General features: G+C 48.7%; 1 protein-coding gene across 2 annotated transcripts in view; it reads right to left on the bottom strand.

Annotated features, from left to right (window-relative positions):
* The window catches only part of AP1B1 (adaptor related protein complex 1 subunit beta 1), a 320,810-nt gene that overhangs the window by 166,184 nt on the left and 136,370 nt on the right, over positions 1-18,256 (bottom strand). For both annotated transcript variants that reach the window (XM_086943235.1, XM_086943236.1), the window contains exon 12: positions 1,586-1,845. In XM_086943235.1, coding sequence (XP_086799361.1) covers positions 1,586-1,845 — 260 coding nt within the window. The remainder of the gene's footprint in view (positions 1-1,585; positions 1,846-18,256) is intronic.

Here is an 18,256-nt window from a genome sequence, read left to right as displayed (position 1 = left end):
TGCCGGAAATGGTTTCAGGAGGCACTGTTAGCGCTATAGCGACTGGAGGTCTCTGAAGATCTGTGGAGCCTGAAGGCACATAAGAAGGAGCCAAGTAGGGTGCCAAAGATTCGAAGCATACCTCAACCTGTTGAGGCGTCACCAACAGCCTGGGAAATTCTGGGTGCCTGGGGTCAGCTGAGGAACAGACTCCATGATGAGGTACCAGGAGTAAGAGTGTAAGAAGGAGTAAGACCACAGGCGACCTTGACAATCTAACTACTAAGAATGAGAGTGGCAAGGCTGGGACATGGCCTGTCTGGATTTATTGTTCTCCTTTTTGGGCTTCTACTTACCTGAAGACTTGGATTGCGATGATAAACCGTCACGGGAACGGCCAGGAAGACTGGAACAAGTCTGAGTACTGGATTTCGAGTAGGAGTGGACCGTACGTGAATTCTGAAGTGTTCGTCAACATACAGCTTGGCTTCATCTTCCCGGATTGCCTTCGGGTGTATCAGGGCACACTTGTTGCATGACTTGGAGCCGAAACCTGAACCCAAGCACCAGATACACACCTTGCTAGAATCGGTCAGAGACATCTGCTTGCAACAATAACCGCAAGGTTTAAACCCTATAGTTTTAGGAGTGGACATGTTCCCTTGCAAACTGTAGAGAAAAAAAACTTGTCAACTGATGAGAAAAAGGTAGAAGCTAACTCTGGATCAGCAAACAAAGGCATAAGAGTACTTGAGTGGGGCTTATATGAGGCTCCAGCTGTTAATTCCAATGAGAAGTGAGATTAACCCAGAGACACACACCTCCACCTACAGGTGTGCTATGCTGAAAAATCTTCTCGAACCAGCATGGTGCAGAGGGATATCTTACAGGTGAGGAATCTGTGGTCAGAAGTATCCATTAGAAAGGTGGATTATGTAGAAAGCCACTGTACAATCAGCAAATACAAGCATTAAATCACGGAAAACAAATTGGAAGAGGTTTGGGAAATTAGAGAATAATTGCCTCAAAATTGATTTGGCCTTCACAATCTGGTTCAAAGGGGACACAAAGGTCAATCATCTGGCTGTTATTTTAGTTGGTGAAGGCTGGAGGAAAACACAGCAGAACAATGCAAGCTACAGGTGATAAGTGGTAAGAGCAATGTAAAATAACAGCGGTCATCAGACAACCTTGCTAATTTCTATCAGAAGCAGGGATAGACTAGGTATAAAGTTCCTAGATAGACTGATTGGGAATACCGTAGTTGGGCCATATGACAGCATTAAGTTTAGAAATGCTGGGTATGACCAAAACCTCTGCTGTAGTAGGAAATGTGTTAATTTATATGTTAAAGTCAATGGAATTGCTCACAACCATATCTGTTATCAGTGTTGAAGAATCAATCCAAATGTATTTTAAAATAACAATAACCATGTGCTCACATGAACTAATAAACCTTTGGTGTAGGACAACAGACAAGGTTTGAATCCTATGCATATGGACAATTGTATTGAGAGCACACTATGTTGTCTTACCATATTATGTGTACACCCTTTTAATCCTACCCACATCCACCTTTTCCAAGCCCTTCATTGTATACACTCACGAGCCAGAGCGAGGAGGTGGCCGTTTATGCAGGACCCCCCTGCTGCCTTCAACAAATGCAGTTGGAGGCTTGTGGTAGACGGAGGCTAATGTGCCAATGTAACAGATCAACTCTTCCAGCAGAGTGGGTTCTATAAGATCAGTCTCCTCAGAGATGAGAGGTTTTTCTGCCAGGACAACTTCTTTGGCTGCTACAGGATCTGTGGACAACAAGCGCCAGTAGATGTAACCGCGATCCCTCAGGTCTGGATTATCTGAGTCCTGGCAAGTAGAGAGGAATAGATAAAACACAGATCACAGGTTGTAGCAAAATGAACTGCCCATTTTTGCCCAGACATCTTTTATAGATGAGAAAATATTAAATGCATACTCCTAATACATTAAGTGGGTAACAACCATAATAATAATAAAATAATATCAAAAACAAGAATAATACTAATGAAATGCGTAATATCCCACATCATACAATACTTCAGCCATTTCAAAGTACTATAAACAGCATGTTGATGCTACACCTTGCAGGTCCTCGACGGTAACCATTTTACAAGTGTAAATAATATAAACACAACAAAAGCACTTGCACTACAAAAAGAATTCACTGTTCTCAACTTCAAACTGTGATTTGCGGAGCTCATAAATCGAAATAGTGACTATTATATTATACCCTTTAATTTAGGTTTGAAAATAATCTGTGCCTTAATATGTTAATTGAGAAGGGTTTGGATACAGCAATTTACTACCACCAGCATATCAATAAGGAAGAAAACACTAAATACCTGTAACAAAGGCTCTTTAGCTCCTGTAACTATTTCTTCATCATGAAGTACAGGATCTCAGAGCACTTCTTTTTTATTAGCGCAAACACCAATTTATAATGAGATACATAGGTTGAGGACTTTTTCCGATCAATGTTCGAAAATAGGCACAAAAAGGGATCCTTACCCAATGAACGCCTGCACCCTTTATAGGTCCTGCCTAAGGTTGAAGACCTACTGCGGACAGAACCACAATTGCACATTATTCTTCTTCTTATTTTAGCAGTTTTATTTAAAGCAAACTGAACCCAAAGGTACTGGGAGAGCTTTAAATTAATATCAGATACATTACACATTCATTTTTGTAGGCATGGGGAGATTAAGTGATCTGCCCAGAATCACATGATGTTGAGCCGATGCAGAGACATGAACCTGGTTCCCCAGTTCGAGTCGGCAGCTCTGGCGGTTTCGCCGCATCCATTAGTGTTGAGCCTGCCAGACTGTGTGAGTTTTCTGGTTGCACAGGACCTACAGTGACCTAACAATGCGATTACAACCTGCCCACTGCTCATTGCTGGTTAGCTCTCATTTGTTTGCTTCTTATTCAAGGGCTTGCCTTTCCGTCTTGTTTTTGTCCATCCCTGGGCATTGCCTCTTTATAATCCTTTGGATTGGCTGATACGAATCCTTCCACTGCTCACTCTTAGGGAACGAATTATTTTTTCTTTTTGTTCCTTGAGGTCGATAGCTTCGTCCGGGGCTATCACGGCGTCATGATCAAACAAATCCAAGCAGTTCTGGCTGACAGCGGCGTTGCGGGCCAGCTAAGGTGTCGGGAAGACCCGCAAACAGTACCGGTTAGAAATGCAGTGCGTCTATGACCTCTCGTTGTGCTTCTGAAAACATGGCGTCCGCCGGAGTCGGTTCCGGAGGTCGGTGCAGGAGTCGTCGGGCCCTGGAAGTCACACGCGTTGCAGGTCGATCTCCTATCTGATGTAGTCAGGAGCACTGGCGTCGGCAGGCGTCGAGTGCTGTGGTGCGAAGTGCAGCAGTGTGGTGCCCTCAGGTCCTGGTGCGAGCAGCGGCTTGGTGGCGGTATCAGATGGCGGCGTCGGTGAGATCAGGGTTGCGGTGCGAGATGGGAGGCGGTGCTCATCATGGTGCTGGCAAGTCACGGTTCAAGCAGCGGCGTCGTTGTTGTGGAAGCGTTGTCGTTGGCTGACGAACTGGAGTCAATGGTGCCGGTAGGCCAAGGCTGCGGTGCGGGATGATGGGTACGAGCTGTGCCCTCGAACCACAGTGCAAGCAGCGGCGTAGATTTCGGTGTGGAGCGGCGTCGTCGGGAATACCAAGGCGTTGTCGTGAAGCGAGGCGGTGCGGAGTGCAGTGCCCACAGGTCGGTGTGCGAGCAACGGCTCGGTGGCGGCATCAGCAGGTGTCGTCAGTGAGACCAGGGTCGCGTTGCAGAGGTGCCTTCAGGACACTGAGTCGGCAGTGGCGTAGACGTTGTCGAGTTGCTTTTCTTCTGTTGCAGCACAAAACACACAGTCCCCAGTACTGAGGGCAGAAGAGCTTGAAGTTTCTGCCAGTCCTGAGACTTCTTCAACAGGGGGCAAGCTCTACCTCAAGCCCTTGTAGAAACTCACAAAAGTAGATTGCAGAACGTTCAGTCTAGTTCTTTCACTGCCCAAGACAGAAGTAGCCACTGCAGGACAACACAGCAAAGTCTTAGTTCCTCCTCACAGCTTCTCCAGCTCATCTCCTTGGCAGTCTTCTTGATCCAAAAGAGTTCTAAAGTTCAGGGGTCTGGGCCCCAATACTTATATCCCAAAGTCCTTTGGTCTCTTAGGCAGAGAGTGTTTGTGCCCTGCCAGAACCAGTTCTGCCTTCTCTGGTGTGATTTCCTGGCAGGAGGAGGAGACAGCATTGTCAGAGGCAGACCAGGCCCAATGAGGTGCAAGAAAGTCTACTCCCCCTTCCCCCATTGCAGCCCAAGTCTTTTCAGCCCTTTCCTGGCTCTACCTAGACTATCTGGAGCCACTCCTGCTCCACAGCCTTCTATCATCCAAAACCCAGACAGGCAATCCACATTCCTGAAGAGGCACACAGGATGACTGAGCAAGAAAATACCTACTTTCTATAAGTGGTATTTTCAAACACAGAATGTAACAAGCATTTGCAATGCAATCGGTCTCGCCTTTGGGAGCTTATACGTATTAGCCATGCAACACAGGCCGGCAGAGTTGTGGAAGAGCCAGTCATTTGTCAGGGTTCGATATTCAAGGCTGACTAAGTTACTTGGACATGGTATTTAAGTTAGCCCAGACTGAAGTCTGCAGTTACAATGTGCTTTGCGATGATTCTGACAATGGAATCTTGGAGAAGGGGCCACGGGTGTGTAGTGGTTGCCGGGGTGGGGTTTCTTTCCAGTTTAGTCCACAGAAGGATAACTGAGAGACCCACAACAAGTAAACTCAGCAAATCATATTGCGATCTTTTTAGTTCATCAGTAGATTAGACAACAACAATGTGGTGAAAGACAAGTGGTGTCACCATAAGCACAATAACTGGAATACAAATTTTAGGCATGTCTATTACCACGTGAGTTCAGATGGGCATTTAGGCTGGTACAGAAATACTAATGGTATTTATACCCTCCTTTAACAAACATTTTTTCTAGCACATGAATGAGCGGTACATGTGCTGTGATAAACCTTTCCACACTGGCTTGATTTCTCTATAAGCACACATCCGTTTCTTATGTAACCAGTGTGTAGTGCTAAATGCAGGAATAACTTAAAATAAAGTGATTCATTTCTTTTAGAGGGCAAACAAGGAATGTTTGACATGAAAGTCTTGACTGTTGCAAAGAGAATGTTTGTAGATGCAGAGGCAGATCTTCAAATAACGGGGCATTCCTCTGCAGGTTTTATTCAACATAGTTGAAAAATTCATAATTTGCTATGTGTGCTATTGAAAAACGCTCTGCTTCCACAGCTGGCAGATTCGTATATTTACCGCTTAACAGTTGGATACATCAACAAGTGGGGCGTAACTGAGAAAAGTGCACACGCAAATATCTTATGATTTTATGCAACAAACACTGCAACAGAAAAAACAGAAGTGCTATGATTTTATACAAAGTAATACAAAAACATAGAAAAGACTTACTTGCAGGATTTTATAGACACACAACGAATCAACATCTGAAGCAACAACAAGAGACTCCAGCACTCGTATGCCTCCTACAGCGTTTCTCAGCCTCCCCTGAGGCGGGACTTCCGCCTTCTGCGGGAAGCCCGCACCCACAAAGTGACTGGACGAGAAGGGCAGAAGGCGGAAGTCCTATCCCGGGGGAGGCTTTGAATCGCTGTAGGCACGTAGGAGGAGCAGGGGCCGCCGATACAAGTGAGGGAAGCCCCACGTGACGGAGCCTGTAGCCCGGTGAGTGGGGCGGTGTGGCTTAGTTGTAGGGGGTGTGTGCGTGTGTGCCTGCGTGTGTCGTGCGTGTGTGTGCGTGCGTGTGTGTGTGTGTGTGCGTGTGTGTGTGTGCGTGCGTGTGCATGCGTGAGTGTGGCTGTGTGTGTGCGCGGGCGATTGAGAGAGGCGAGAGGCTGACTTACTGTTCACAGTTTCTGGGAAGCGCGTTCACAGACCAGAATCTGCTCGTACCCCGGTCTGTCTCCCTTGAGAGACATCACGCTGACAATAAGTCTCGCTGGTGGCAACGTTTTGCGCTGCAACGCCAGGCGAGACCTAACAATCACCTTCACTAAAAAAATACACTTTAGATTCTGAGTTCAGGCATCCTAAATTGTATTTCCCTACTTAGTTCCCAGGGCCAGTCATGTTGATGTTATGAACAAACTTCCCATTCTGTCCTATGGGGAACAGGTAGCTTTGCAATAGTGAAAAACGAAATTCACTTTTAGGACATGCCCCATACACATACACTGCACCCTGCCCACAGGGGACCTTGGGCCTACCTTAGGGGTGACTAACATGTAGAAATGGGAAGGTTTAGGGCCTGGCAAGTGGGTGCCCTTGACAGTTAACAACTGTGCGCAGACTCTGCAATGGCAGGTCTGAGTTGCCTTTTTAGGGCTACTCGCGTGGGTGGCACAATCAGTGCTGCAGGCCTACTGGTAGCATTTGATTTAAGGCCCTGGCACACGGAGTGCACTTTACTAGGGAATAACAAGTAAATCAAATATTCAATCATAACACCAATCCATAACACCCTTTACCACAGGAGCACTTGAACTTTACCACTGATCAGCAGTGAGAAAAGTGCTCATAAACACTACACCAGCAAAAACAGATCAAAAGCAGGAGGGCAATGAGCAAAGACTCAAGGGAAACACACCAAAAGATGCCAAGTCTAACAAAGAGCCAAACACGATGGGAATCAGAAATAGGCAGGGAACTCATGACCAAAGAATAGGGAGACATTAATTACAGGGAGCTGCACACTGAGGATAACATTGCCAGTATCAAGAAGGCTACGAAAATAGCCACCTACTGGTACTATACACCCCACCGGCTTCATAAATATAACCAGTCCAAATCCCTGGAATGCTGGCGAGAATGTGGATCCCCATGTACGCTTTTACACATCTTATGGGATTGCCTGAAACTCAAGACCTACTGGTTGCAGGTGCTCACAGAGCTTCCCAGATTTCCCGCTTACATAATATTATGCCTCCCAAATTCTCTCACCTTCCCCCTCAAGTCCCGACGAGGTAAACAGATCAGCCTAGGCTTAGGTGCGGCCTTACAAAACAATCTTTCTCACAGTGGTACAAGGCAGATCCCTACGCATCTAGGCTGGCTACACTGCCTGTGGTATATACTAGGGATGGAGCACATCAATCTCTCCTTGTCTAATCAGGGAGCGGCATTTCCAAAACTATGGAGACCATTTCTGACCGTATTGACATCTGAATTTCGGAAACTCCCTTACCCTAAATACCTTCGACTGTTGCAACTGCCCGAGGCCCAGTCTGCTTCCACTTAAGGGTCAACACAGTCGATCCCCCTTTAAAGGGGTAACCTAGCTACTATGTTTCTTCCACTTTCCTCCTCCTTTGGTCACCAGGTCCAGGGGTGGGGGTGTGGGGGTGTGGGGGAGTTTTCGGTTGTTAGGTCACACTGCATGGAGCCCTGTATCAACAGGACCCGAAATGCTATTTCAAGTTTACCTCTTTCTTTTTGTTCTTTTGATAAGGCCATTAATTAAACTTAAACCATAAAAGACAGACCTATATGTTAATAACACTAGCTGTCCTACAACCAGAGCTCAGTATACAGCATAGTCTGTTGTGGTAGGTTTCCATGACTTTCTAGCCCACTTTGCGTACCCGGGTGAGAGGAAATGGCATTTGCAGTATGCTACCTACATGAGGATAGGTGGGAAGCTAACTGTAAAGATGTTCAACTTCCATTTTTTGCGTTTTTTTATCTCCTTCTTAAAAGTGTAATGCAAAGTTTGTCATTAATTCTACGGATATCAGCAAATCTTTTGAAATATATCACAGCCCAATTTTGCTGTGTGAATCTCCTCCCCCTTAAGTCTGTAATTGGTACAGGGATGGGAATCATTTTAACATGCTGTACGAAAGCACCCCTTTTTGACATGGTCACCCCCACTTTTTGCCTGGTATCTGATGCAATTTCAACAGACATGCACTGGGTTCCTGCTATCCAGTCTCTCCAGTGCCAGGTCACAAGTGAACAGGGAAGCCATTTTAATTACATGTGCTGGGCACTGGTAAAAATGAGTTCCCAGCCACATATAGCTTCACTGTAATCTAAAGTGTTTGTTATCAAACACTTTGTTTTAATAAACCCACACTGACTCCAGTGGTGGAATTATTAATACATGCACTCAGGCACCTTAGAGGTGCCCCTTCAAAAACTACCAGCCTCTAGTGTCACAGATGGGTTTCTGACCACCTGCAGGTGACAGCCTATGCTCTCCGAGGGCAGAAACAATGCCTGCTTTGGTTAAAGGTATTGGTCACGCCTCCAAGCAAGATGGCTAAGTAATCAGCCTTTCAAATCAGTAGGCTTCAAAGGCCTCTGACACCTTTGAGATTTGACCACGGCTTCCCCAGACAGGGGAAATGCCAATCCTTGCCAGGCATCAGGAAAGGCAGGGAATTAGATATGCAGGGAGGAGTGGTGAACTACCAGGCCAGTCACACCGCTAAGGTGAGCTGTCTGAGGTGTCCCCCTTTAGGAAAATTCTGCCATCACCAAGATCTCTGGGACAGGATTATGCCCACTTCTCACTGGAAGTTGTCATATAGGGGGTGTAGTGACCCAAAGGGTAAGTAGCCCATAGGCTATCATCCTTCACTTCCCGTAAGCCCCTAAATCTAGTATTTAGGGGAGCCGCTGACACTAGGAGAGCAGATTCTAAAGACCTAGGAAGGAGAAGCTCACTGAAGAGCCGTGAAAAGCAAGGACCGAGGAGCAGTAACTTACCTGGCATCAACCCTGCCGGCCAGCCTGCTGTCCCCGACAATTGCCCCAAAGACGTCTTGTCCTGGGACTTCTCTGAAAGCCTGAGAAGACTGCCAGCACTTCAAGAAGCAACCAGCATCACCTGTGGAGTAGCGGAGCTACATTCCTGCACCCTGCAGGCACCCAAGAAGAACCATGAAAACTCTGGACCGCAAAAACTTGACATTGCAAAGCACCACTGCACTTGTGCCCCCCAGCCACATTTGAAATGGGCCGCCAGTGAGGTCCGGAGGCCCTCCAGAGTTGAACCCCACTTTGGGTTTGCCCAGACTGAACTTCCAGTCACCGCCTGCAGCCTCTCTGTGCAGACCTCTTAAACCACAAGTGTCCCCAGCAGCACCGACCAGACGCCTAAAGCCACCATGGCACCCGGGCCCTACAGCCCAAGCAGAAGTGGCCAACGGTGTCCCTATGTGCCCGAGCGCCTCAAGGACCGAGCCACCCTGTGGGTTCAACCATTTAACCAGACTTGTCTACCCCCCGCCCCTCCCCAGCCCAAGTGTCAAATTTTGCAGCCTGATTTTCCTATTAAAACCAACAGGGCACCCTAAGCCGTAAAGCACCTATGCACTCGGACGCCTTAGAGCCTACCGATGTGACCTGTTGGTGCTGCCTAGGATCTTGCCCCATACTTACCTTAACTCCATAATATTGGTCCTGTAAGTCACTGTTGACTACCCATATGCAGTATGTGTTTTTCCCCATAAGATAACATTACCGCATTACAGACAATAACAGTATATGAAATGCGTTACTTACCTGTAACAGCAGTTATCCAGTATTGGTGTCTTTCATAGATTCACATGCCTGAATCATTCCCCGTCGCCGAGACGGGAGCCTCCGGTACATAGAAAAGTAATGTCGTAAGGACATACATAGAGAACATAGGCCGAAGGGGATCCCCTTTGGGGCCTTTCCACGTCCTTATGTAAAAAGGACCGAACTCTCATCGTTAGCCAATCAGCTCCGACCTCCCTCTAGAACCTTCCCGGGAGGAGCCTCCGTCCCTCAGATTTTCGTACGCACCCAGCTAGGGTGTCGCAATGTAGACATAGAGGTACGTGAGACCTTACCGGGGAGGCGGGAGGGTTGCATGTGAATCTATGAAAGACACCAATACTGGATAACTGCTGTTACAGGTAAGTAACGCATTTCTTATCCAGTATTTGGGTGTCTTTCATAGATTCACATGCCTGAATCAGAGTAGCCAGCAGTTATACATGCATAGTGGTAAAGCACATTCTCACTTCCAGCAGATCTGCATAAGGTACAGACAACATGAGAGAAACATGGTAATATACAGTCATGCATATAGCAGAAAAAACCATGAAGAATGTGCATACCTGGATGGCGGGACGAGGTAAGGCTCACCTTATTGGAAGAGATGGCGTAGCACCGCTTGTCCCACTGCAGCATCCTTCTGCAGTTCGATGTCCAGGCAGTAATGCCTGGAAAAGGTGTGCGGGGACTTCCAGGTCGCCGCTCTGCAAATGTCTAGGACCGTCACTCCAGCGAAGAGCGCCGCCGACGCGGACATCGCCCTGGTAGAGTGGGCAGCCACACGGTCCGTTAAAGGCCGTCCGGCCTGATCATGGCAAAACGCAATCGCTGATGAAATCCAGCGGGAGATGCTCTGTTTCGTTAGGGGCAAACCCATTCGCGGGTTGCTGTAGGCTACAAACAGTTGAGAAGACTTTCTGACCTCTTTGGTTCTGTCCAAGTAGAATTTGAGACATCTTTTTAGGTCCAAGGAATGCAGCGCCCTTTCTGCCGCTGTGGAAGGGTTCGCAAAAAAGGACTTGAGGACAATTGGTTCGTTCAGATGAAAGTCTGAAGGCACTTTAGGTATGAATTTAGGGTTGGGCCTGAGTACCACTCGGTCGTGCCTGAATTGGAGATACGGTTCCTGAATAGACAGCGCCTGAAGTTCGCTGACCCTTCTGGCTGACGTCAGGGCGAGCAGGAGTGCCGTTTTCCAGGAGAGATGTTTGAGAGAGGCCCGGTGTATGGGCTCGAATGGGTGTTTCATGAGTTGGTTGAGCACCAAGTTCAACTGCCAGGTTGGAGGGACTTTCCGAGGCCTCGGAAAGGATCTGTAGAGCCCCTTCAGAAATTGCTTTATCAGTCGACTGGACCACAGTGAAGGCCCTGATGAGGTCCTGGTGAATCTAGAGATCGCAGCCAGATGAACCTTAATGGAGGCGTGAGCCAGCCCCGATTGAGCCAGGTGGAGGAGGTACGGTAGCAGCTGCACTGGGGTAACCCGTAGAGGGTGTAAGTCCTGTTCCGAACACCACAAGCAGAACCTCTTCCACTTCAGCGAGTAGGTCTTGTTCGTACTGCCCGCCCTCGCTTTGGCTAGGACGGCCCTGCAGTCCTGCGGGATCTCTAGGTCTCCGAACTCTCGGTGCTCAGGAGCCAGGCCGATAATTTGAGCGAGCGGAGGTTCGGGTGGTGTACCTGGCCTCCGGACATCGTTAAGAGGTTCTGGTGTTGTCGCAGGTGAATCGGGGGCCTGATGGAGAGGCGAAGCAGGTCCGAGAACCAGTGTTGTCTCGGCCAGTACGGAGCAATCAGGATCAGGGTGCACGGCTCCGTCTTCATCTTCCGGAGGAGCCTCGGTATCATCGGGAACGGAGGAAAAGCGTACGCAAACACGCTGAACCAGCCGATGGAAAAAGCATTTCCCAACTACCCCTGTTGGGGATGCCAGCTTGCGTAGCTTGGGCATTTGGCGTTCCCTGCCGTCGCGAAGAGATCGATCCTCGGGGCTCCCCATTGCGAGAAGATGTGGGCCACTGTGTCGCCGTTCAGCTCCCATTCGTGGGAGAGAGAGGTCTGCCTGCTGAGGGCGTCCGCGATGGTATTGTCTTTCCCGGGAACGTACTCCGCCTTGAGGGAGAGCCCGTGTGCCACCAACCAGTTCCAGATCTTCTGCGATTCTCGTGAGAGAGAGAGAGAGATCGCGTTCCCCCTTGCTTGTTCAGGTAGTGCATCGTCGTGGTGTTGTCCGTTTTGACGAGCACCGGGGAAGTTCCGATACGTGGCAGGAATGCCTGCAGAGCCAGATACACCGCCCTCAGCTCCAAGAGGTTGATGTGTAGTAGTTTCTCTTGGGCCTCCCATTTGCCGCTGACTCGAAGGTCTAATAGCACAGCGCCCCAGCCTTCCAGGGAGGCATCTGTCGTGATGACCAGAGGTGCCGGCGGCAGGAGGAACTGCAAGCCGGCCGTCAGGTGTTCCCGCCTTCTCCACCACAGAAGGGCCTTTGTGATGGCCGGTGTGATCGTGATAATGTCCTCGAACGAGCCGGAACTCTGTTTCCATTGCCTCGCCAGAGCCTCCTGCAGGGGACGCATGCGGAGCCTGCAGTGCGGTATGAGGAGAATGCAGGAGGACATCATCCCTAGCAGGGAGGTGAATGTCCTGACTTTGATGCGAGATTTCTTGGCCACCGCCGCGGCCAGAGACAGTATTTTGTTGGTCCTGTCCTCCGAGGGGAAGGCCTTTGCGCAATGCGTGTCTAAGGTAGCCCCTAGGAAGGTGATCCTCGTTGATGGAGTAGTGCAGGATTTTTTGAGGTTGATCGTCAGACCCAGCTGTTGAAAAAGTGCGCTGCAGGCGTTGGAGGAAGCGGTCGCGCCCCCCGGAGAGGGCGCCTTCATCAGCCAGTCGTCCAGGTAGGGGAATACCTGGTGACCCCTTTGCCGCAGGAAGGCTGCCACCGGTGCCAGGCACTTCGTGAAGATACGTGGCGCGGATTTGAGGCCGAAAGGCAAGACCTTGAACTGATAATGCCTGCCTGCTACCTCGAACCGCAGGAACCTCCTGTGCCTCATGAGGATGGGGATATGGTAGTAGGCGTCCTGTAAGTCCAGGGAGACCATGGAGTCTCCCCTCTCCAGCGCTCCCAGTATCTCCTGGATTGTTACCATCCGGAAGGATTGACTCCGAAGGAAGGCGTTTAGCGCCCGGAGGTCCAAGATCGGTCGCCATTTGTCCCCTTTTTGTTGGACCAGGAAGAAGTGGGAATAAAATCCTGTCCCCTTCTGGGACGCTGGGACCCTTTCGATGGCTCCTTTGACCAACATGGCGGATACTTCCTTGAGAAGGAGGTGCAGGTGTTTGTGAGCACGCTTCAGCGGAGGAGTGTTGGGAGGGGCGTTGACAAGTTCGAGGGAATGTCCAAATTGAATTATCTGTAGTACCCACCGATCCGTAGTGATTTTTCGCCAATTGGGGAGGAAGTGGGTCAGTTTTCCTCCAATTTGAAAGGATTGAGACGGTGGTGGGACTGGCTGGAGTAAATGGTCACTGGCGGCCGCCAGTGCCCTTCTTGGCGGATTTGCCTCTGAAGGACGACCTCCCGTAGGACGACTGTCGGTTCTGTTGTTTGTGCTGGGGCTGGTTTCTGTTGCCGTAGGAGTAGGACGACCTATTTTGGTAGGAACCTCTGTAGGAGTACTGGCCTCTGGAGCGGCCACCCCGAAAGGACTGGTTCCGGGACTGGAGGGAGCCCAGAGCCCTTGCCGTGTCGGTATCCTTCTTAATGGCCTGGAGTGCCTCGTCGATCTTCTCTCCAAAAAGAAACTGACCATCGAATGGCATGTCCAGCACCTTAGATTGGACCTCTTGTCGAAAGGACGTTGCTTTGAGCCAGCCTTGGCGGCGGAGCACGGCAGCCCCGGCCAACTGGCGGAATCCCGTCATGGCTGCGTCGATGGCGCAGTCGATGATCTCAGCAGCCGAATTTTGTCCTTCCGCCAGGAGAGCTTTCACTTCGTCCTGGACCGTGGCTGGCAGGTCTTGCAGGTAGGGGGCAATGTCTTCCCATAGCTGGCGGTTGTAGCGCCCTAGCAGGGCGATGGAGTTTGCCACTTTGATGGCCATGGCGGATGTGGTAGAGAACCGTTTGCCTATGGTGTCCAATTTTCTGCCTTCCTTGTCGGGGGGTGCGGACAGCGGCGAGGATGGGTTGCGGGATTGCTTTTGGGCCGCCTGAGTCACTACCGAATCCGGTTTGGGGTGGCCGGTCAGGCAGGCTGGCGCGGTAGTCGGGGCCTTATATTTTTTGTCTAGGCGCGGAACCACCGCAGGCACCGAGGCAGGCGTAAGCATCAACTTCTTGCCTTGTTCCCACAGAAAGTCTATAAGTGGAATAGACTTGGCCGACTTCTGGCTGTGCTCCTTGAAATCATGGAGGAAGCATTCTGTTTCCGTGGATTCCACCGCCATGTGAAACCTCTTAGCCGCCCTGTCCACCAGCTTGTGGAAACCTCCAACGTCCGTCGCTTCAGTTTGGCGCGGTTGTGGGGATGCCGGGGTTGACGAATGGTGGGATGACACAGCATCGGCCTCGTCGTCTCTCTGGTCCGAGTCGACGTCTTGCACTTCACCTTCCTCCAAGTCCGCCTCCTCCTCCTCGTCCTCAGAGGAGTCCTCTACCTGAGGCTGGGGCCGAGCACGAGGCTGGGGTTGGTTCCGAGGTCGGGCCTGGAGAGCGGAAGGGCGCGAGGCAGACGGTTGCGCCTGGGTGACCGGAACCTGGGTTCCGCTGTCGGCATCCGGGAACCGTTGCTTATAGTCCTGTACTAGGCAGCGCAAATCGTTGACCAGAGACACTGGCAAACATATCATCGGGGTGCGGACACTTGAGTGTACGGAACGTTCCTGATACATGACTTCCTCCTGGTCCTCGTGAACGTCCGATAGGGAGGTGGCCGGATCGGGCTGGTTTTCCTCCTCGGAATCCTCACTCTGCAGAGCTACCTGCTCCTGCTCGGGTGGCAACCCCTTCGTTGGGGGAACCGAGGAAGGCGGAATTGAGTGAATGGAGACCTCGACCAATCTGGATTCCTTCCAAGATGGCGCCGGGGTCCCTTCCGACGACGTGCGTGAAGATGGCGCGCCCGCCGTTTGGGTTGGCGACTGTAACGATTCCGATATTGTCGATGGCACCAAAGTCTGCGGGGACAATTGAACCGTGGACTTACTGGTGGTAGAGCCTTCAACTTGAGATTTCTTGGGCGAAGGCGGGCCTTTTGAACTTGACCTTGACTGTTTAGGTGACGATCCTTCGGTTTGAGATTTCTTCGGCGAAGGCGGACCTTTTGAACTTGACTTGGATCTCTTAGGCGACGATGACGCAGACAGTGGGGACACCGTCGATGGTCCTGTTTTGGTCTTGGACGAAGACTTCAGAGGAATGGTAGAGGAGACCGGTGCGCCTGAGGACGCAGTGGTGGTCGTTGTGGCCGTCGTGGAGGGCGATGAGGCCGTAGTGGTCGACACGGTGGTCGAGACCGAGGTGGTCCGCTTAGTAGATGGAGCGGGTTTCTTGAACCTCTGGTCGTCTCGAACAGACACGGAGGAGGTGGTGGAACGTGCCTCCGAAGGCTTCCTGTGCGCCTTCTTGGGAGGAGTGTCTGTCTCTCCAGGGGACTGCTCCCTGGGTCTCTTCTTGGAGACTTTTGAGGACACGGAGACACTACCCTCGGAAGATTCCAGAGTGTCTCGGTCCTTAAGCCTGTCGAGCCATTCGAGAAGGCGAGCCTCTCTTTCCTTTACAGTCTTCTTTGGGAAGGCTCTACACACCCTACACTTGTCAGAGACGTGGTCAGGGTACAGGCAATACAAGCACAGATCGTGCTTATCCTCCGCTTGAATCCGCTTCTTGCCGCAGGAGGAACAGGCCCTGAGAAGGGCTTTCTTTTGCGAGTCTGCCATGGATGAAGCCTTTTTATTGGATTCCGACATGGGAGACGGCAGTCGAAGATAGGATAATTATTCCTTTGAACAAAGGGATTTCCAGAGAAGTTGGAGACTTCGAAGCAAAAAAACCTGAAGAGCTCAGGTTGGAGACTCCCTAGCACAACGTGCGGTAGAAAATCTGAGGGACGGAGGCTCCTCCCGGGAAGGTTCTAGAGGGAGGTCGGAGCTGATTGGCTAACGATGAGAGTTCGGTCCTTTTTACATAAGGACGTGGAAAGGGCCCAAAGGGGAGGCCCTTCGGCCTATGTTCTCTATGTATGTCCTTACGACATTACTTTTCTATGTACCGGAGGCTCCCGTCTCGGCGACGGGGAATGATTCAGGCATGTGAATCTATGAAAGACACCCAAATACTGGATAATTACCTGTTTTCTTCAAAATTGCTATTTTAAAAAGTGCTCATCTTATAATGAAGTTCTTGATGTCTAAAAATATATAAAAATACGTATGTGCTATTTTTCTACATTGGTGGGGATCGCCTTATTGAGTGTATGTGTATAACGTTTTGCATGTGTATCCAACAAATGTCTATACTCCTCCTTGATAAGCCCGAGGCTGCTCGACTACAATACCATAAAATGAGCACCTTGGGATTGTTAAAACAAGCCAAGGCCATTCATAAGGGATACCTGGACTATCTATACAATATACCTCTTTTTGGTATATTATATAAAGAGTCAGCTTCCAACACATACATATTTTTACTACTTTATGTGTTTGTTCTCCCATCACATCCAGTTGTCACATCTAACTCCACACGGTTGACCACCCACCACCCAGACCTCCTCCAACTGGAGATAGAGGGAAAACCTATCTTCCTGAAGACAATAAGGATACCACCATGATTTTAGAGTGATGCATTCAAGACACCAAGACCAAATCTTCAGGTGGTAGAAGGCAAAAGCCTCCACTCTGACAAGAAGCATAACACTCGTGCTATATGTGGCACCTGAATTATGAAGCACTAGAGTGTCATGGAAGCGAAGCAAATATTTATTTTGGTTTGCCAATCATCTTTACTCTTCCCCAAAAGGACTGGCAATCCAAAATATATTAAAATTAGGATATCTCTTATCTCAAGTTCAAATGATCTTTATTTGGATTTTAGTGCATCCATAAAAGTACATACAGAATGAAAAACATTAAAAACAGATAAAAACATGTAAAAAGATTAAAAACTGATTTTCCAGTATGGTTTAAGCAGCATATATAACGTAAAGTGCAATGTACATAGTGTGAAGTGAAAAATACACAGTAGAGGGAAAAACATTAATCTGTTAATGTGCTTAATCACAGAATTCAATTCATATACTCGTGAAGTGATTATTTATAACAAAACACGTATACAATTAAATCTGTAATAAATTTGTAACAGAGTAATAAAGTGCACAGGGTACATAAGGTAACGTGGAGCTAGTTTCCATTATCCATGTTCCATACTAGCCCTCGATCTCACACAAACTTTTATGAAGCAGCTTACAGTGTATATCACTTCATCTATGTGCAACATTTGCAAAAATGTTAGTGCAAGATTAAAATCTCTGAGATTGTATTTGCGAAGAATCGGCCTTAAATACTGACAGGTATACAATTTGTAATGGCCACAGAAGAAGAGATAGTGCAGTAGACTCTGTTTTCCGCCCTGAGAGCAGGGACAGTCCAACTCTTCTAGTTTTTTATTATAGCCAAGGGGTAAGCTGAGCAAATTAACTAAACTTCCATCCCGGAACCTGAATAAAAGGCTCCGATTCCATCTTCCTATTGGGATTGTCAGATATCTTAAAAGATTATTCAAATTATCACTGCCTGAGGCACTAATGCGCATATATCTAATAACAACAGGTTTAATAGATTCAGATCTCATCCGATCCTCTTTATATGAGTCAAGCAATGCCCGTTTAATAATATTCTTATGAGCGGGTACAATAGAATTAGGGGAGCTAAATAAAGAGCCTTGGCCCACGCTCTGCAGACTATGCTTGACTGCATTTAGCCAGGGTATATGGTGGGATCTGTCGCTTAACAAACAGTCAGATATTATACTGCGCGTTAAGGATGCTGCTGGATTTAACCATATTTTAATCCAGAAAAGCGCAGGCCTAGATCTGATAAAATCAACAATGTATGGCAGCCTGAGTTCGTTGTGACAAATAGATGTAGGGGCACAAAGAACTCCCCCCAACACCCTCCTGCAAAATCTGTTTTCCTCCAGTTGAAGGGCCGTGCTGTTACAGTAACCCCACACTTCGGCTCCATATGTCCCAGTAGGCTGGCATTGAGTACGATAGATATTAAGCAGGGGGGTAACCACATCGGCCAATTTGGGTTGTCGGAGAGATAAAATTGAATTGATTGACTTGCCAATTTTATTTCTCGCATAGGCGACATGTGGCTGCCATGAGCCTGAGTTGGAGAATAACAACCCTAAGTAGGGGAAAGTGCTAGTGCATTTTAAAGTGTTGGTACCAGATTTAATAGATGTAATATTATACTTTTTTGGTCCACAGTTCATGATAAATGATTTTTTAAAATTGGTATTTAGACCAAGGTCGGACATAAAAGCAACAAACCCAGAGATTAAAATACGTAAAGCATTTGGGGTACGCCCCATTAATACT

Source organism: Lissotriton vulgaris, chromosome 11 (assembly GCF_964263255.1).
Source record: "Lissotriton vulgaris chromosome 11, aLisVul1.2, whole genome shotgun sequence".
In the NCBI taxonomy this organism is placed as follows: Eukaryota; Metazoa; Chordata; class Amphibia; order Caudata; family Salamandridae; genus Lissotriton; species Lissotriton vulgaris.
The sequence above is the reverse complement of the archived record's forward strand: the minus strand, read 5'-3'. Positions and strand labels throughout refer to the sequence as shown.